The sequence below is a fragment of the Chrysochloris asiatica genome, unplaced genomic scaffold (genome assembly GCF_000296735.1).
Source record: "Chrysochloris asiatica unplaced genomic scaffold, ChrAsi1.0 scaffold00109, whole genome shotgun sequence".
NCBI classification, from domain to species: domain Eukaryota; kingdom Metazoa; phylum Chordata; class Mammalia; order Afrosoricida; family Chrysochloridae; genus Chrysochloris; species Chrysochloris asiatica.
Window position 1 is genome coordinate 3,590,053 of NW_006408627.1, and position 21,619 is coordinate 3,611,671.

The 21,619-nt window shown below is 39.5% G+C and overlaps 1 protein-coding gene across 1 annotated transcript; it reads right to left on the reverse strand.

Annotated features, from left to right (window-relative positions):
• Nucleotides 1–13,030: 13,030 nt before the first annotated feature.
• Nucleotides 13,031–13,567, reverse strand: LOC102822596 (protein kish-A-like). Its single transcript, XM_006867732.1, has one exon. It carries the CDS (start codon nt 13,534–13,536, stop codon nt 13,318–13,320), a length of 219 nt encoding a protein of 72 aa, XP_006867794.1. The 5' UTR covers nt 13,537–13,567; the 3' UTR covers nt 13,031–13,317.
• Between the last annotated feature and the right edge of the window lie 8,052 nt (nt 13,568–21,619).

The window sequence follows — 21,619 nt, forward strand, 5'->3', positions numbered from 1 at the left end:
GTGGGGGGGGGAACGGGGAGGCACATATTTAAACAAATTTTAAATATTTTATTTGAAAACAACTTTAAACTCACAGAAAAATAAGAACACGGAAATTATCTATTTACTCAGATTTATGTTCACATGTTTTCATCAGTTATGCTCATAAACTCTTTCTTATTCTCCTGCTTTACACACCTACAATTTTTTTTCTGAATCCACTGAGAATAAATTATGTTCCTTGCTTCAATGTATATTTCCTAGAAGTGGATGTATTACCTTTTCTAACCACAATATTACTATTGTTGTTATTGCTGTTAAGTGCCGTGGAGTCGGTTCCGACTCATAGCGACCCTACACAGGGTTTCCGAGGCTGTAAATTTTTACGGGAGCAGAAAGCCTCATCTCTCTCCCGTGGAGCGGCTTGTAGTTTCAAACTGCTGACCTTGCGGCTCGCAGCCCGATTCGTAACCACTACGCTACCAGAGCTCCTTTTACAATATTACTATTAGTGTCAGTAAATTGTTACTTTATTATATTGTGACAACTCATAACTTTTTTTTCTTTTTTTTTAAGCACTAGGAGTCTTTCTTACAGAACAAGGAATTGTGTGGATCAGGGCTGTGTTCTTTCATGATACTTGTCTATTTGTATGCTGAGCAAATAATCCAAGAAACTGGACTATATGAAAAAGAACATGGCATCAAGTTTGGAGAAAGACTCATTAACAACCTGGGATATGCAGATTAACACAACCTTGTTTGTTGAAAGTAAAAAGGAAAAGAAGACTTGAAGCACTTACTGATGAAGATCAAACTATAATCTTCAGCATAAATCACCAAAAAATGAAAATCCTCCCAACTGGACCAAATAAACATCATGATTAACACATAAAAGACTGAAGTAGTCAGGGACCTCAATTTTACTAGAAAACAGCAACCAAGAAATCAAATGATATACTGGATTGGGCAAATCTGCTACCAAAGACCTCTTTAAAGTGTTAAAAAGCAAAGACGTCACATTTTGAGGGTTAAGGTAAGTCTGACCTTAGCCAGGGTATTTTCAATGGCCTCATATGCATGGGAAAGTGCAACTGAAAAGAATTGATGCCTTTGAATTATGGTGTTGGTAAAAAGAACATTGAATGGACTCTCTTAAGAAGAAACAAATCTATCTTGGAAAAAGTACAGCCAGAATGCTCCTTAGAAGCAAAAATGGGGAAATTCATGCCATGTACTTTGGGTAAGCGATCAGGACAGAACAGTCCCTGGAGAAGGATATCATAATTGATGGACTGATAAAAAATAAAAAATAAAAAAAGATTGATACAGTGGCTGAAACAATGGACTTAAATACAGCAACAATGTGAAGACAGCGCAAGACAGAGTCATGCTTTGTTCTACTGCTCATGGGGTTGCTATGAGTCTCAATGGACTCAATGGCACATAACAGTATCTCTAATCTGTGGTCCAGCTTCCTTTTTTTTCCTCAAACACACTCCAATAATATCTTTGATAGCATTTTCTTCCCTATTCAGCACAGGATCTAATTAATGGAGGGCCAGGTACTGCATTTAGTAGTCACCTCTCTTGTTTCCTTTAATTCTACAGCTCTCTATCTTTTGTGACACTGACTTTGACTTTTTTTGTAAAACTAAAGTTTTCCCCCGCTTCTTTTTAATAAGACCTTTCTCAATTTCGTTTGTCTGATGTTTATTCATGATTAGATTCGGGTTATTCAGTCTTCACCAGAACATTCACAGATACTGAAGGGTCCCCTCCGGATGTCCTATCTGGAATCACATGGTGTCCATCTGCTCTATATTGTTGTCAGATGTTTCCAATATATAATCATTTTTTCCCTTGCAACTAAAATGCAGACTTTGGGGAGACACTTTAAAACCATGGAAATATCCTGTTCCTCACCAATATTTCCCCCAGGTTCTGTAAGATTCTTGCCCCGTCTCCTCTTAAATATGATGGATGCAAAATTTTCCAGCTCTAGAACTCAGCATTCTACTATGAGCCAAAACCTTCCTCCATTTATTCATTTCTTATTACTTTATTACTGTTGTTGTTGCTGTTTTGTGTCATCAAGTCATTTCCAACTCACAGTGACCCTGCACAGGGTTTCCACAACGTGGCTGGTGGCTTTAAATCGCCGACCTTGACCCTGCTGTTCACTACGTATGCTACAGCACGACACCAAGACCCCTTATTATTATAGAGAAGGAATTTCTATTTTTAATGTTACACATTTATTATTATACATGATTATTCTGATGTTCAAATTGGCAAAAATTTGGAAAACAGGAGGGCCAACAGATTTCCTGCAACATGCTCCCATTTTAATGTTTTTAATGTTTTATTTTCTAGAATAAAATAATGTTTCAGGCTCACTTTGTATGTACCCCGTTTAGATCTGGAATAAGCCATTTCTCTGAGGAGCCCTTGTTCCTCAGAGAGTAAGGGACACTGAACTAGAGACCATGATTTGGAAGTTAGGGATGTTCCCTGCTAATGGGAAATTACCTGTAAAATATATGTGCACATATACACATACGGAGTCCTGGTGTGGTACTGTGGGTTAATGGGCTGGACCACAAGGTCAGTTTGAACGGCAAGGTTGGCGGTTCAAGCTCACCAGTTGCTTCTTCGAAATCCTACACAGGGTTGCTGTGAGTTGGGAACAACCTGAGGACACCAAACATTAACATATACACATATATATACAAATGTATGCATACATATACATTTATACATACACATGCATGTACACACAAACATATTGATTTTTAAAATGATCCACATACATACTTCCAAGATTCCAGTCTATCTCCACAAGATTCTTTCTAGTCTTCCCTCATTTTGTTTTTGGGTGTCCCTGCTTTCTCAGTAAGAACTGTAGTTCCAACACCAAAACAAACATTTACCTAATGCATATTGTTAAGTGCCATCCAGTTCATTCCAACTTATCGTGGCCCCGTATAAGGCTTTCCAGGCTATAAATCTTTGCAGAAGCAAAAAGCCTCATCTCTCTCCCACAGAGTAGCTGGTGGGCTCAAACTGCTGACCTTGCAGTTAACAGTCTAGTGCCTATCTTATGTTGTTGTTGAGTGCCATCGACTTGGTTCTGACTTATAGCCATGGTGTCAGTTCCAACACATAGCAACCCTGTATAGAGTTTCCAAGGAGTGACTTTGCGGTTCATACCGACCTTGCAGTCTAGTGCTTATCCTACAGTGCCACACCAAGACTTCTGACCTTGCTATATGGTGGTAGTTGTGGTTATGTGCTGTGGAGTTGGTTCTGACTCATAGCGACCCTGTATAGGGTTTCCGAGGCTGTAAATCTTTACAAATGTAAAGCCTCATCTTTCTCCCGAGGAACCGCTGGTAGTTTCAAACTGCTGACCTAGAGGTTGGCAGCCCGACTCGTAACCACCACGCTACCACAGCTCCTTACCTTGCTATATAGTATATGGTACATCTATGTAGTGGTTATGATCGGGCTGCGAGCCTTAAGGTCAGTAGTTCAAAACCACCAGCTTTTCCTAGGGAGAAAGATAAGGCTTTCTGCTCCCGTAAAGACTTACAGCCTCAGAAACCCTGTACAAAGTCGCTATGGGTTAGAATCGACTCAACAGCACTTAACAACAACAACAAAAATACTTCAGAATGTTTTGTCCATATCACTACAAAATACAACAACGAAACCTAACAGAGTTCAAGAACTGTTTGCTCCCTCTTGCCCCATTCAAAGCTGAGGGCACATAGAGAATACAAGAAATGTCCTTACATGCCTAGTTAAGAGCCCTTCATGGCACTGATACCACTAGACACCCAGACATGAACTCTAGACTTAGCAAGGGAGACCAACATGATGAAGGTTTCCCTACCGCAACTCCTTATTGCAAATTCTAAATTATAGACATTTCAGATTAAGGTATATTATAGTATTTGTTAATTATACAGTGAGTCTTAAGTAGAAACTCTGTTGATGAGGAAAATAAAGAGGCTCAATCTAAGTGTAATTATATGAGAAGCTGTAACTCATGTCCTGGCTTTAATAAGCATTTGTCAAAACTACATATGCTTTAAAAAAAAAAAGTTAAGAAACCAAACAAAAAACCTCCACTACGTATGCTTTAATTGACAGCAAAAGTTGTTTTGAATCAGTACAGTTTATTAGACCTTAGTGACTCAGATCTTCTCTCTCCTAACTTTAATTATATGAAACAAAAATCATGCTGGCATTTTCATATTAATGAAAGTATAGGCTTAATAGAAGAAAAAGTATTAGCGAGAAAAATCTTTGAAGTCAAACAATGAAAGTTTGTTCTCCACCACATTATCGATTCTTTCTTTTTTCATTGTATAACCCACTCAAGGGTACTCACTTTTTACAATTTGATATGCAACTTTTCATTTGTTTTCTATGCACAAATGGTATACACACAGATATCTATAGATACCGTACATGCTTTCGCATACACACAACATATGCCATGTTAGTACCCTAGAAAGCAAAATAAAAGCCGATTTTGAAGTGAAGTCTTTATAGTTGAAGTACTATAAAACAAAATCTAAAAGGGAAGAAAGATCAAAGTCAACCAAGAAAAAAAAATTAAGTTACAAATATAGTTAGATGCTTCAGCTAATGTTTTGAGAACTTTCAGAATATATCATTGCCTCTGTAGCAGACACTTCTGAGTACGCTGCATAGCTTGCAATCACTCCCTTTTCTGTGCATGATCAATATCTGTGTTCACCAGAATCTGTCACGGCCAAACAAACAAATCAAAATATAAAGCCTCTTAACAATCAGGTCGATAAGATAACCCACGTCATAGATCAAGTAAAATTCTCTTCCAGCCAGTCTGGTGGTTAAGTTTAGTAACAGAATAACCAGGGGGCATGAAAAGTGGTTATATAAGAACTCAATTGCATGAACCTATAACTAAGACTCACCTTACTCGTTTGCACAAGTCTCTCCTCATATGCATGTGAAAGCTGGACAGTGAATAAGGAAGACTGTAGAAGAATTGATTCTTTTGAGTTATGTATGGTGTTGGAGGAGAATATTGAAAGTGCCATGGACTGCCAAAAGAACAAAGAGATCTGTGTTGGAAGAAGTGCAACCAGAGTGCTCCTTGGAGGCCAAGATGGCCAAACTTCGTCTCTCCTACTTTAGAAATATTGTCAGGAAGGACCAGTCACTGGAGAAGGATGTCATGTTTGGTAAGGTGGAGGTTCAGAGAAAAAGAGGAAGACCCCCAGCAAGATGGATTGGCAAAGTGGCAGCATCAATGGGCTCAAGCGTGGCAAAAATTGTGAGATTAGCCCAGGATCAGACAGTGTTTCATTCTGTTGTGCATAGGGTCGCTGAGTTGGTACCGACTTGATGGCACCTAACAACAACAACCCATAGGGCACCATACCTAAGGTAGAAGAATTCCCTGACTAATTCTTAACAGGTAAATGACACCGAGCTCTTTGAACTACAGAAATAATGATGGCTAAACAGACACCAATTCTGATTTGCCTCTGCCATTACCACGACCTATGGTGTTGTTGTTGTTAAGTGCAGTTGAGTCCGTTCTAACTCATAGCCACCCTGCATAGGGCTTCCCAGGAGCAGCTGGTGAGTTTGAACCCTTGACCTTGCGGTTCACTCTCTGGCGCCACACCAGGACTACCCATTACACATACGTGAATACATATACATAGCTGATCCAGCAATATACTTCAAATGGCAATGGGTCAATGTCCAGGGACCTTACTAATCTTTTCAAACTGCTTCTTATTCAGAAGCTGCAGTCCTTAATAGTAGGAAGGTAAGCCTTCTTAAAGCTGGATACACCAGCTACTTACTACTACCCCAGCTGAAACCTTCTGAAATCAGAGAGTTGTCATGCAGGATATAAAATAGGTTCTGAAATCAGTATATGATGTCTCCCAACTCGGGAACACACTGGATGTGGGAACCAAACAATTAAAGTGAAGACAATGTCTTTCACCTGCTCTCAAATTTCTGCTGAGCTCAAGAACTTTAGAATCTAGTGATCTATAAGTTCATACCCAAGGAACAACATCTACTTCATTTTATATGTAAAATATTCTGGAGTGTGGTGGCTCTCTGTAGGATATGCCCTGGACTTCAAGCCACAAGGTTGGAGGTTCCAGCCCACCACCTGCTCCATGGGAAAAGATGAAGCTTTCTGTTCCTGCAAAGATTCGGAAAGGCTATCCAGGGTCAGTAGGAATCAGAACCGACATGACAACACTTAACAACAACTACATATTTTATATATACATTATGTTCAACATGAGCTCTGGTAGCGTAGTGGTTACGAATTGGGCTGCAAACCTTAAGGTCAGCGGTTCGAAACTACCAGCCGCTCCGCGGGAGAAAGATGAGGCTTTCTACTCCCGTAAGGATTTACACCCTCGGAAACCCTGTACAGGGTCGCTATGGGTCGGAACCGACTCGAAGGCACTTAACAACAACAACATTAATATACCATGAGACCTAATAACTGTTCCACTCTATTTCCGGAGTTTGATTACCTCATGATAGCAGGCAAACAAACAAAGATGGAAGCTGCAGAATTGGTTAGGGATGACTATCCCTCACTATAAAGGCAAATAGGATTGCTACTATACCCCTAAAACTAGCAGAACCCAAGTGAATCTCCTGGAATATCTTCTGGTCATGCAATGCACAGTGTTAAGGTTAGTGTAAGCGTACTACAATTCCATACAGTGGAAACTACCAAGGACTCCCTTTTAGGAGTAAAGGGTTGAGTCAGTTTGCTAGGAATAGGACCCTGATGAGTCAAGATACTAGCAGAAGGAAACAGAAAGATGTAGTCAGAAATGAAATAGTTCAGGGCTTTGTGCACAGATGCAAAACTAGTCACAGATGTGCAGCAGTATGCATCCCTGTCCTTCCCTTTTAAGTACGTTTTCTGTTTATTTCCTTCCTTTTCCCCAGTGATATAGATGGCAACTTGGCAGGAGTTAGATTTGCCATTCAGTGCATAGATTGTAGAAGGCCACAAAAGAATTACCGTGAAAGCGAGGCAGCAGCAACAGTACCCCAAATCAGTAGCCTTATTAACAGGTTCTGGATGCATTTGGATTTTCTGCCACTGATCAAATGACATCAACAGGTGGGACAGCAAGATAATCCCTGCATTTATACAAGCAGAGAGGGTGGCAGGCGAAAAGAGAAAGATGCTGTAGCACCTTTTGGAGAACCGCCCAGCTTTTGATTTCCCTTTCTCTAGAAATATCTCAAGCACAGTGGGCTGGACTCCTGAGGTCCTACATCCATGGGACTGGTAGAGACAGATACCTGACTCAAACTAATCTGATCCTTTCACGTTGGAATATAAACACGGAAAAGATAATGCAGAGACAAAAATCTTTAGAATCACAATGAATGGCTGGGGTGTGGGAAAAACGGTTTAAGGACCCACAGCAATGAGATTCCCTGAGCTCCTCCAGTTTCTTCTGTTCAAGCCCTTCTTATTCAATTCATTAGTTAGTCCTCAGTAGGAGTTCCACAAATCTCCCAGCCCCTGGAAGCTACTATCAGTTGATTAAAACAGAACAAAGCAAAATGCCAGCAGGACTTTTCTCAGGAGTAAATGAAAGGTGTAGAAAGGTCTTTTAACATCAAACCATCATAATCATACATTTTCCTTGTTTCCTCTTACCCACTCAGAAACTCCTGTGCTGTTGCCTTCAGAATTGTGCCATTAGAGTCCTTGTGCCTAATACGGCTTTTTCACATCCTCCTATTTTGCAAGAAAGCATTTTTACTCCAAAGCTTTGGTTTGTTCATTTTACCAGCAGTTCCCCGTTAAGCATCAGCAGTTCTCTGTATCTTGTGATGCCTACAAGTGCCAAGACAGAAGACTAAGTGATTACTGATTAACATGGAAATTATTTTTTCCCTTAAAAGTCACTTTTCTGCTCTCCATGTACCTTCGCTTCTCCTGTAACTTATAATCAAGTCATCAATATGAACTTGTGACAGATATTTAAGCAGCTTCAGACCAAATTGAGGAGTCAGGACCAAATCATCATTCACACTAACTCACACCAACTTTAAAGGTTAGTGACTAGGCTTTCTAGTTTGTTCTGAAATTCACTCTATTTCCACTCATGTATCCTCCTCCTAACCTTGTTTATATCTCAGTTATTTTAATGAAGCTTCGATTTTGGGCCTTTTGGAGGTTCCTACTCTGGCTGCTGCCTCATTTTGTCCTAAGATTGAACCCCTGTCTTTGAATTATCAGTGCCAATCCCAAAGACTTGGTACCAAGATCTAAGGTCCAGTATTCAAAGACAGAATTATCTAGGCGGTCTCACTGATAGTGATACAAACATAAGCATGCATGTATGTATTCCATCACTCACCTGTCAGTTTGCCATACTATGGTGGTTTGCCTTTTGCTATGTCATCAGTATTTTAAATACCAGAGGGCCAACCATGATGGAAAGGTTTCAGCGAGTTTCCAGACTAAGACAGACTAGGAAGGAGGAGAGGTGGACCACTTGTAAATGGTTAGCTGCTGGAAACTTTACGAATAACAGAGGAGCAGTGTCAGATATGGAGTCCTGGTATGGCGCTGTGGGTTAATGCGCTGGACTGTGAAGTTGGTTTGAACCACAAGGTCGGCATTTCAAGCCCACCAGCTGCTCCTCAGAAACCCTATACAGAGTCGCTATGGGTCAGAACCGACTCAACAGCACTTAACAACAACAGCGTCAGCTACAGTGCCAGATGATGAGCCCCTTCAGGTTGGAAGGCACTCAAAATATGGCTACAAATAGCTGCCTCCTCAAAGTAGAGTTTACCTTAAAGATTTAGATGGTGTTACGCTTTCAGAACTTTTATTTGCTGATGGGACAAACCCAAAATGAGAAGAAACAGTTGAAATATCCATTAAAAATCTGAACATGGAATGTACCCATATTCCACGTGCTTCTTTTGAATTTCCATTAACAGTAAGCTGACTAGATTACTATCTATTTTACCCTTAGCATAGAGTCCTGGTGTGGCAGTGTAGTATAAGCACTAGACTTCTAACCACGAGGTCGATGGTTCAAACCCACCATCTGCTCCTTGGAAACCCTATACAGGGTCGCTATGAGTTGGAACAACTTGATAGCACTTAACAACAACAACATGGCCTACCAAAGAGAACTTTTGCTGAGTATGCATAGCAATAGATCAGTTCTATATATCACAGAACGCTTTCTACAGTAACCTCTGCCCTCCTCTAACACTTGGCCATGCTTTATCACATCACAAAAAAGTAAATAAAAAAGAAATCAAACCCACTTCAGTGAGTCAGCTGCAATGCACAGCAGCCCTGGAACGACACAGTAGGCCTGCCCTATAGGATTGCCAAGGTATGAGTTTTACAGAAGCGGACACTCACATCTTTCTCCTATGGAGGGGCTGGTGAGTTCAAACTGCCCACATTTCAGTTAGCAGTCCAGTGCTTATCCACTACACCAGCAGGGCTCTTCTAAATATGGCATAGCTGTCAAATCTTCAGACATGGCAAACTTTTAAAATTGAGAAACAGATTTTTTTTTTAATCATTTTGTATCTACTCCTCACTTAAAGAGCTCTGGTAGCGTAGAGGATTATGAGGTAGGCTGCTAACTACAAGGTCAATAGTTCATATCTACCAGTCACTCCATGGGAGAAAGATGGGGCTTTCTTCTCCCATAAAGATTTACAGCCTCGGAAACCCTATAAAAGGGTCACTATGAGTCAGAACCAACTCGGTAGCATACAACCACCATTAACTCACTTAAAAGACTATCTTGTTATCTGACATTTCTCATTGACAATAGCTTTGAAAAAATTCTCGGGTGGTGTCTCCAATGGTCCAGGCCCTGCTTGGAACTGCAGCGGCCCAGAGTATCTTCTGTGGGTCACCCCAAATGATATGCAGGAAGCCCCAGAGATAACTAAGCACACAAGAGGCAGCAGCAGTCTGACAGTGAGACACTGTGGAACCTTAAATTTATTGGATATGACTTTTCAACCCACAGTCTTCTTAATTCCCACCAAATAATTAGGTGGAACACACAAAGGGTCCCAGGACTCTATTGCTGGGATTGGTTAGTTTTGCCATCCAGCTAGGTTTAAAAGGAGCCATCTCAAAAGCAGGAACCATCAAGAAAGCAGAGCAGAGTTGAGTTCTCTACCTAGAAAACTGGTGACAGCAGAGGCAATGGCAGTGGCGGTGGCATGGAGAGCCAGAGCAGTTGTAGGCTTACAGGCAGGAAGCAGGCTCGCAGACAGGCTCGCAGATTGTGCCCGTTGGGCATTTACAGACTGACCCGATCAGGGCAGAGGCCGAGAGGCTGAGAAGCCAAAGACAAGAACAAGGTGTTCCGATTGGAAAACTGCTGCATCCTGAGTTGAAATCCGTGTTCACTTCCCTAATAAACCCCATAATCTGAGTATTGCGTGAGTGCTGTGTGGCCATTGCAATGGATTATCGAATCCAGAAGTGAAGCGGTGTGCTGTGGGAGGGATGGCTGGTGTCAGAATAAGGTAAAAAAGGTAGGAGGGATGGAAGCGTGTTTGACCCCCACTTCAAGGACACTGTCTTTGGCTGGTTGAGTTTCATTCTCCTTCCCCTTTGTGAAGCCAGAGGAAGTCAGGCATAGCCTCCACATGTTTTCTTGCAGACTCCTCCCATTCATATGCAACATTTCGGTCAGACCACAGAGAGATAATGTAAGGTCACAGGCAGGCAGAGGGAGCTCAAATGCCAGGAAGGTCAGAGGGGGCCCGGAAGGGGACCTCCTAAGGCTGAGGGCCTGGGGCAGACAAAGGATGAGTGAGGTCCCTCCCTACCCAGGGCAGGATGCTATAAGCAGCAGGCAACACCTTATGGTGGTACGGAATATAGGATACCCTGCCACACACATCCAAAGACAGGTCAGGAGTTCTTACAGAGGGCTATGAGTGACAGGAGGTGCAGACTGGGGTGGGAGGGAAACAACACTGATGCTGAAGATGGGGCACAGTCAGACTCTTGCTGATTTCCCATAATGACATGTCTTTGGAATATAACCATATAAATAAGTGAGGAGTGGGTGTATTTTCTAAACAATATGAGCTGAAAGCTTTCAATATAGTATTATTAATACAACATAATACCAAAAAAAATTCACGGACATTTTCCAAGCCAACTGTTTTTGTTTGTTTGCTTCTTTGTTTGTTTGTTTATTAAGTGTAGCCTTTATACCATACAGGAATGGCAATCTTATTCCCAAGCATTCTAACAGCAATTCTTTTGATACAAAATAAACAATATATACCAGAATAACAAAATAATGTAAGCTCATTCCAATTCACAGCCAACCCTATAAAAAAAGAACAGAACTGTCCATAGAGTTTCCTAAGCTTATTCATTACACAGCAGATCAGGTCTGTTCTCTCCCACAGAGCCACTGAGTGGGTTTGAACTGCCAGCCTTTCATTAAACAGCCAAAAGCTAAAGAAAGGCCTCTTCAAAACAGTGTGATAGAGCCAGTCATGTAAATGGGTATCTCTTTTGATTAATGCTAAATGTTTCTTTACAAAATTCACTAGATTTCTAATTCCTTTAATGCTAAAAGGGAGACATTTTCTAAAATGTAGTTTTGTTATTAATACTACACCCTCATTAAAAGTGCTCCCGTTATGGCCTTGTCTAAACTTTGATTCCTAACTAAAGATCAAGACACAAATGAGATTATGTCAGATATAAAAACTCAAAAGCAACCCAAGATTCTAGAAGGTTAAGTATTTACTTTGTTCTGACTCAGCAATCCTGTATAGGGTATCCAAGGCAATAAATCTTCAGGAGAACAGAAAGCCTCATCTTTCTCCCAGGTATTTTACCTTGTTGTGTTTAGACCCCTTGTAAACCGAGAAAGCTAGATTACAAATAAGTGTGATAGATAATAAGGAACTCCAAATTCTGTGGCTAGGGGGTGAAACCAATGAAACTTCCAAACAGATGCTATTACCACATTATCTAATACTTATCCATCATGAACTAGTTTACGAGCTTATTGAAAAGAATGGTATCTTAGGATCTTAGTATTTTCAACACATAGACAGTTAAATGCTTGTTGAATTAAAGAAATCAAGGTTTCAGAAGGTGAGTCAAAGAAAATTTACACTGCAATACAGTAACCAAGTCCTATTCACTGCCAGGGAGAAACTTATTCTAAGAATACCAAGTGTGATGGGATTTCTAAGTTCCCCTTCACCAAAACAACCCCTACTGATCCATCAACACAATGCAAAATATAATTCTCATTGAAGGTTCACCTCACCTAACCTCACCCTCTCCTTTTTTGCACCACCGCATAATGATTTTCTTCCATTCTAAATTTATATCACTAGAACCTTTCCATCAATCTAGCACTACATTTAATCTTCTAATTCTTCTTTTTTTTTTTTTTTTTTTAAATAATTGTTCTGTTTTGTTCTTTTTGTTCTAAGAATGGAGATTCTTATTCAGAGACAGATTTGGTCAAATCTGTGTTATCAAGACATTTATCTATACCTGACCAGAGGTTTCAGAGGCTACTATACAGTCAACTAGTTTAAAGTTATGTTAAATATGAACATTTTCCTAATAATACTCTTAACACACATCTCATTTATCTCCCTTCCTAAGAAATGCATAATCTTACTTTAAATAGCTAAAAAGTCTATAATAAACTACAGAGTTTCATAAGGGTTGAGATACTCTGGTTAACGTGCATTCAAAATGGTGTGGCCAGTGGAAAAGCAAGCATTATAAAATATGAATGCAATCCTTACCACCATACATTGAGCCATTTTTCCCCCCCGTTAAAAAAAAAAAAAAGGTAGTCTTAAAAGAAAAAAAGTCTCATTCTATAAAGATTTATCCTTTCCAAATCACAGTAAAAAGAATTTGAGTAATAACTACCAATTTTGTTTTATATTATATATATATATATATATATATATATATATATATACACCCAAAGATATCTCACTGAAAATTGGTATCTGATACAACAGAACAACACTGGCAGAATGTATTATTGTAGTGACAATACTGAGGTTGATTGTTACAAACATACTGACATATTAAACTCATTGAGTATTTATAGAGAACATTGGTCCAATAACAAAATTGGAGAACAGCAGCTGGAAATGTATCTCACTCAATGTTCAGAGATAAAAGGGTTAACCATTCTTTCCGTTATTTTCTGCAGATAGTCCTTTTTCATATTGAAATTTGATGGCAATTAAATTCTGGAGTTTTCCCAAGCTACTGTATGAACAGGATGCTGAAGGCCATCACTATGCAGCATACTGCAACAGAAGGACTCTTTTGTTCACCAATCCTGGCACACTTCCAAAATATACCCAACAATCCAGTTTTATTTCTGTCCAGGACACTGGGTGTCAAGGATCGGATATAAGCACAGGTACATATAAGCAGCAAGATTACAGTCAACAGACTCTGAAAATTGAAAATGGCAGACATAGTGAGGCCGGCGAAGCCCCAGCCACATCACCCTTCCGGGCCCAGGGCGGAAAAGGCATAATTATCCTTTAAATACATTTTTCTAACTTATTTTGGTAGCGCTTTTATACACTTCAAGAAAGCGTTATTGGCCAATATATTTATTGCTAAATTGTTCTTCAAAGACATGCTTATTTTCATTGCAACAAAAGTGAAAGTGAGTTGAACTCTGATGAAGAAAACAATTCTGATGGGAAAATAAATTTAGTTTTAACTCCAATATGCATTCACTATACTATCTATAAATATTTTTTATATAAAAAAATTTTTTGTTAATCCCTTCATTTCAACACTTGATGGAATGAACGAGCCTAACTCAAATCCTGTATATTAGCATAGTACTCTCTGGTAGCGTAGTGGTTACGAATCGGGCTGCAAACCTTAAGATGATCAGCGGTTCGAAACTACCAGCTGCTCCGCGGGAGAAAGATCAGGCTTTCTGCTCCCGTAAAGATTTACACCCTCAGAAACCCTGTACAGGGTCGCTATGGGTCGGGACTGACTCGATGACACTTAACAACCACCACCACCCCCATAAAGATCTAGTCTCAAAAACACTGTGGAGCAGTTCTACTATGTCCTAAAGTGTCGCTATGAGTCGGAATCAACTTGAAAGCAACAAGTTGGGTTTTGGTTTTAACATACTTGTGGTGCAGATACTTAGACTACAATTTGCTAAAGTACCTTATACAAAACATAATAATACTCTGCAACTGTTTAACTATACTATAAGCACTCCTTCTATTTTGCCCATGTGTGTCAGATGACAACTGACTTCCATGGGATTCTCTTAAAAGACGCAGATTGCCAGGCATATGCATAGCTTCAATGGTGCCAGTAAGTAGGTTCAAACCACCAACCTTTAAATTAATAGCTAAAAGAAGCCATTTGTACAATACAGGGAAGGGACTTAGCCTGATTGCACAGAATTCTCTTAGTTCCCCTCGCTCTCTCTCTTTCTCCCCCTTTGCGTCGAACATGTTGCCATTCACCCACATTTTTCCTTGCCTTCTTTCTCCAGCCTTTACTTTAAACCAGCTATTGATAGCTATACCTCTTGGCAATGATGAACTCAATAATATCAACATAATTTTTTCAATAAAACAAAATCTGTTTTACTCAGAGATAATAGAAATACTTTAAACATTAGGGCTTCAAGAACAATAAAAAAGCAAAATAAATCAAATTTCATTTCAACCAAAGAGATAACTCGTGTAATTTATTTCTGGGTGTAGCAAATTAAATGAAATACATAAAGTATATCTGTCATTGATCCTACAGATCAAATTATCCTTATAAAGGATACATATTAAAGAAGTCATATTTAATACCATTTTCATGGTGAACTTGCAAAATGCTTTAGAACCAAAAGTAAAAGTTTTCATAATAAAAGTATAGTTCTTCAAAATGTTTCACTTTATTCCTAATCCTTACCTTAATTTTTGTTGTTAAGTGCCATCCAGTCAATTCCAACTCAGAGAGACCGCATGTGACGGAGTAGAACTGTCCACTAGAATTTTCTTGGTTGTAATCTTTAGGGAGACCTGTGTGGTAGCGTAGTGGTTACAAATCAGGCTGTGAACCTTAAGGTCAACAGTTCGAAACTACCAGCTGTTCCACAGGAGAAAGATGAGGCTTTCTGCTCCCGTACAGATTTACAGCCTTGGAAACCCTGTACAGGGTCACTATGAGTCAGAACCGACTCCACGGCACATAACCACAACCACCATCACTTGTGGTGCTGCGGGTTTATGCACTAGACTGCAAGGTAGGTTTGAATTGCAAGGTTTGCAATTCAAGCTCACCAGGTGCTCCTCGGAAAGATTATACAGGGTCACTATGAGTCAGTACTGACTTGACAGCACTTAACAACCACCAACACCTTTAGGGGAGAGACCTAGTGGTACAGTGGTTAAGTGTATGTCTGCTAACCAAAAACTTAGCAGTTCAAAACCCCCAGCCACTGCAAGAGAAAGAGGCAGCAGTCTACTTTCCATAAAGGTTCTAAAACTCTGTGGATCAGTTCTGCTTTGTCCTGGAGCGTCATTAGAGTCGGCGTCAACTGGGTGGCAGACAACAATCTTTACAGAAAGCAGATTGCCAGGAATCAGTGGATGAGTTACAACCATCCAGTTAGCAGCAAAGCACTTAACCATTGTGCCACCGGGCTCCTTTACCGTAATGTCTTAAATATTACATTGTTTTCTTTTGTTTTTCTTAAGAAACCTCATATAATTTAGTAATGGTGAAATCAACTAATACAGTAATTCTGATGTAGGTGTATTTCACAATTTTCTCCAAAATTCCAGCAATGCAATTCTATCAATACCATAATACTCAATTATCTTAGGGTTCTCCACATCACTCCAACAGACAAATCACATATTATTCAATTATTCATAGATCTAGCAGTTCAAGCTCACCAGCTACTCCTCGGAAACCCTATACAGGGTGGCTATGGGTCAGAACTGACTTGACGGCACTTTACAACAACAACAATATCCTTTATATTACTAAGATTTTTATCTCACTTTCTATATATTTATAAGGAGTCCTGATGTGGCGCTGTAGGATAAGCACTGAACCGCACGGTCAGTTTGAACTGCAATTTGGAGGTTAAAATTCACCAGCTGCTCCTCAGAAACAATGTAAAAGGTTGCTATGAGTTGAAACCAACTCAAAAGTACTTAACAACAACAACATATATTGTAAGGAATTCTGGTAACATAATGGATTACAATCTGGATTGCTAACAGGACAGTAGTTGGAATCTACCAGCTGATCCACAGGAGATAGATACAGCTTTCTGCTCCTGTAAAGATTCATAACTTTGGAAACCTTATACAGGGTTTCTTTGCATCGGAACCAACTCCACAGCACACCACCAGCACCACTTATATATTTATTACTGAGAAAAGGCACACTTCATGTCTTAAATACACATGCATAATAATATACCAGTACACAATAAAACCAACGCCTCGGAACATAACCAACCAACCAACAACACAAGAAAATATTTTGACTATTTGGGAAAAAACATAGTTATTAATACATTATGTTGTTGTTGTTGTTAGGTACCATCGAGTCGGCACCAACTCATAGCAACCTTATGCACAGTAGACAAAACAATGTCCGATTCTGGGCCAACCTCACTACTGTTGCCACACTTGAGTCCATCAATGCTGCCACCTGGCCAAACCATCTGGTTGGGGGGTCTTCCTCTTTTCCTCTGACCCTCCACCTTACCAAACATGATATCCTTCTCCAGCAACTATTCCCTCATGACAATATGTCCAAAGTATGAGAGACGAAGTTTGGCCATCCTGGCCCTCCAAGGAGCACTGTGGCTGCACTTCTTCCAAAACAGATCTATTGGTTCTTTTGGCAGGCCATGGCACTTTTAGTATTCTCCTCCAACACCATAATTCAAAGACATCAATTCTTCTACAATCTTCCTTATTCACTGTCCAGCTTTTGAATGCATATGAGGTTACTGAAAATACCATGGCTTGGGTCAGACGCACCTTAGTCCTCAAGCTGACATCTTTGCTCTTCAACACTTTAAAAAGTTCCTGTGAAGCAGACTTGCCTAATGCAATACATTGTATGATCTCCTGACTGGTGCTTCCATGAGTGTTGATAGTTGATCCAAGAAGAATGAAGTCCTTGACAACTTCAATCTTTTCTCCGTTGTTAAGAGTGTTGTTTATTGGTCCAGTGGTAAGGATTTTTGTTTTCTTGACATTGAGATGTAATCCATATCGAAGGCTGTGCTCTTTGATCTTCATCAGTAAATGTCCTCTTCACTTTCAGCAAGCAAGGTTGTATCATCTGCATATCACAGGTTGTTAATGAGTCTTCCTCCAATCCTGATGCCAAGTTTTTCTTCATAGAACCCAGCTTCTCGTATTATTTGCTCAGCATACAGGTAGAATAAGTATGGTGAAAAAACACAACCTTGTCGCACACCTTTCCTAATTTTAAAACATTCAGTGTTCCCATGCTCTGTTTGAACAACTGCTTCTTGGTTCAGGTACAGATTCCTCATGAGTACATTATAACACATTATGCACCATTTAAGTGTATGTACATTGCATCAGCATTTTGGAAAATAACAGTTAGGATCCTCAGCAGCAAATTTAGTCATCTGACATAATTTGGTTACTAATTATTCACACAAAAAGGTCCAACTCAAACTAAATAAATGAGACAATCAATATACAATCATTAGTCTAAAAAACAATTGAGTTTATTTTAGGTTTTTTTTTTTTTCTTGAACTTAACTCTGGCATTTATTTAAATCATCTAATACTGTGTTTCAGTCGGCAATGTGTCATGAGAAAAGAACTCAGGTTTTAAGTCAGAGACCTAAGCTTTAATCAAAGTGATCTGATTATGCATTTTCAGGGAGTTTTAGGGTAAAGAAAATAAAGAAATATAAAATATATATTATCATTCTATTACTCAACAGTAAACTGTTTCAGGAATCATGAGGGTGACCATAAACATTTATTTTCTTAACTTACATAATATCCTAACAACTTGCTCATTTCCTGAGTACATCCATTCACTCAATGTATCTACTGCAGACCAATTACTTGTAGGTGTATATGTGCTTACAGAGATTAAAATCTTATACACAATAATGCTCTGCTTTTCCAACTACACTATAAGCTTCCCTTCTACTTTTCCAAAAATCACCTCTACAAAGGGGGCTTCATAAAGTTCATGGAAAATTCAATAATCTTTTAATTCTACTTATCCACGAACTTTATGAAACCCTCTTGTGTATTCACCACAGTGATGGACGGTAGATGACTAAAGAGTCCATGACCAACTGCTCAGTATTTCTTTCTTTATATTGTTTCATAAGTTAAGAATGAAAATTTTCCAGGAACTAGGCATTAAAAAACAATAAAAATGTGTCGAGTAGATTGCGACTCATACTGCCAGTAAACTGTTTCAGAGATTCCAAGGCTTTCCAGAAGCAGATCATCACATCTTTCTCATGTGTCGCAGCTAATGGGGTTCAAACATCCGACCTTCCATTTAGCAGGCAAAAGTTTAATCACTGAGCCACCAGGAATCTTTGGAAGCAAACATAATAGTGATGAAATAAAGGCACTCAGCAAAGAAAATTTAGGAGAATGCTGCATTAATTGAAATTTTACAACACTGCATCAGGGGCTGTGAATGATCTACCCAGGGGAAAATAATCAACCATTTGCCTAGTTACAAGAAAAGCAAAAAAGAAACATATCCTAAGGAAACCATAGTAGAGGCTAAATTTCAACATGAGCTCTGACAACGCTGTGGTTACGACTTGGGCTGCTAATCTCACGGTCAGCAGTGCAAAACTACCAGCTGTTCCGCAGGAGAAACATGAGGCTTTCTGCTCCCATAAAGATTTACTGCCTTGGAAACCCTGTGCAGGGTCGCTGTGAGTCGGAACCGACTCCATGGCACATAACAACAACAACCTCTTTATCCTCTGAGGAAAGATTATTACAACTATCAGCTAAAACAACAGCAACATTTTTTTTTTAGCTTAACAAAAATATCAACATTCTCACGAAAAATCATTATGCTTTTAGTAAAAAAATAGAAATATTTCTTTTACTGATATGTAACTGCTCCTAGGAAACCCTATACAGAGTCGATATGGGTTGGAACTGACTCAATGGCACTTAACAACAACAAACTGTTACCATTGGGGTGAAGAGCAGTACATGGAACTCTACTAGGTTTACAACTTTCTGTGGGTTTATAATTACTTCAAAAATGTTTAAATAAATGAGTAGTTGTTGTTAAGTGCCATCAAGTCAAGTCGATTCCAATTTATAGTGACACTGTATAGGGCTTCCAAGGGGAGGCTGGTGGGTTTGAACCACTGACCTAGAGATTAGCAATCCAGTGCTTATCCTACAGTGCTATAAAGCAATTTTAAAAAGTGTTAGACAAATTAGAACAGATAAATTAGCTGGGTTTCTAAATGGTTTGCTACCATATCTGGGTATGTAGAGAAGGTACTTGTGGGAATTCTTTTTATAAAGTGCTGAGTCCCACTGTTGTTGTTGTTGTTGTTGTTAAGTGCCATCAAGTCAGTTTCAAGTCATAATGACTCTGAACAGGATTTCCAAGGAGCAGCTACTGGGTTTAAACTGCCAACCTGTAGTTCACAGTCAAGTGCTGATCTTACAGCGCCACACCAGGAATCCCTGAGTCCTATATACAATATTTAATCACCTCTTAAGTTATGCAATTTATAAAACAAAATTTATTTGTGGATATGTGTTTTACTTAGATTAAAAGAGTAAACCTACAACTTTTCGTGCAGATAATTAGTTTTCTCACCTAAAGAAAAAACAGATAATGCAAAATCATTCTGGCATGAATTTTAATGAGTGACACAACAGATTAAACCTGTACTGGACTGCAAGGTCAGTTTCAACAGCAAGGTCGGCGGTTCAAATTCACCAGCCGCTCTTTGGAAATCCTATACAGGGTGTCAGAACAGACTCTTAGGAATTTAACAACAACAGTATTACATTGCAGTCCTGGTGTGTCGCTGCTAGATGACACGCTGGACTGCAAGGCCAGTTTGAACAGCAAGGATGGGGTTTCAAATCCATCAACGGCTCCGTGGAAACCCATCAGGGTCTCTATGGGTCGAAATCAATTAAACAGCACTAAACAAGAAGTATTAAATTAGAAGGCATCCTTTAAGCCTATAGTGCCTGGAGAGCAAAGGCAAGTAGAAGATGATAGGAAGAAATGTTAGACAGGAAGAGGAAGTTGCCGCAGATTCATCAAGTGTTGAGCACATGCCTATTACACATGTCAAGTCACTCTAGAAGGCAGACTTGTAACATGGCAAAATCCTCCATCCATACATAACGTGGTAGAGATGGTGTGCCAAGGAGTCAGTTCCAACTCATAGTGACCCTGTATAGGATTTCCAAGGCTGTAAATCTTCACAGGAGCAGAAAGCCTTATCTTTCTCCCACAGAACGGCTGAAAGATTCAAACTGTATAACTTTACAGGAACAGAAAAAGCCTCATCTTTCTCCTGTGGAGCAACAGGTAAATTCAAACTGCTGGTCTTGCAGTTAGCAGCCCAACATATAACCCACTACACTACCAGGGTTCCTTCTTTGCATTGCCGCAAGGGCTTAAAACTTAAGAAAGCTAAATAAGTTCATGTCAGATGTCAATTATAACTATTATCTAAGAGACCTCGAGTGAAAAGAGAATGCCAACAAATGAGAAACGAAAGGCCAAAGAGGGTAAGTAACCTGCTCAATGCAACAACTCTCTAGTGACAGAGGGAAAACAAGAATTCAAATCTCTTACTCTCTGGTTCTCTGAAGTGACTTTATAAACGTTGTTGTTGTTAAGTGCCATCGAGTGAGGTCTGACTCATAGCAACCCTATATAGGGTTTCCAAGGAGCAGCTGTTGAGTTTGAACCATCCCATTCAAAACGACCTTGCAGTCCACTGCTTATCCTATGTGGCCTTTATAAATAGGCACTTATTTTTTATCGGTAGTAATAATTAGTACTTGAAAGGGATTAAGACATACACAAAAGAAATAAACAGCTACAAGTAGTTTATTTTTTTTTTTTTTAAGTCTCATTCACTCAATAGTCCTCTAAACTCCAATGTACAAAATACAAGCACAGTACTTTAAACTTAAGGTAGCTTCACATTAAGTTGATTTAAAGTTACTAATTTAAGCTTGGAGTTCTGGTGTGGCGCTGTGGGTTAATGCATCAGACTGCAAAGCTGTTTGAACTGCAAGGTTCGCAGTTCAAGCTCACCAGCTGCTCCTCGGAAACCCTCTACAGGGTCATTATGGGTTGGAACCGACTCAACGGCACTTCACAACAACAACAATCTAAGCTTGCGACCTCAATCAAACACACAATACCATCTAACTCAGATCTCTTTACTAAATAGGAATTCAGCTTCCGTAAGACCTCCCTAAGAACATCGGCTCTGGGGCAAACAAAGTGATAGACAGGGTTGTCACAGTATACC

Excerpts from the sequence above, each read along its gene's own strand:
- LOC102822596 (XM_006867732.1), bottom strand. The coding sequence starts at position 13,536 with ATGTCTGCCATTTTCAATTTTCAGAGTCTGTTGACTGTAATCTTGCTG.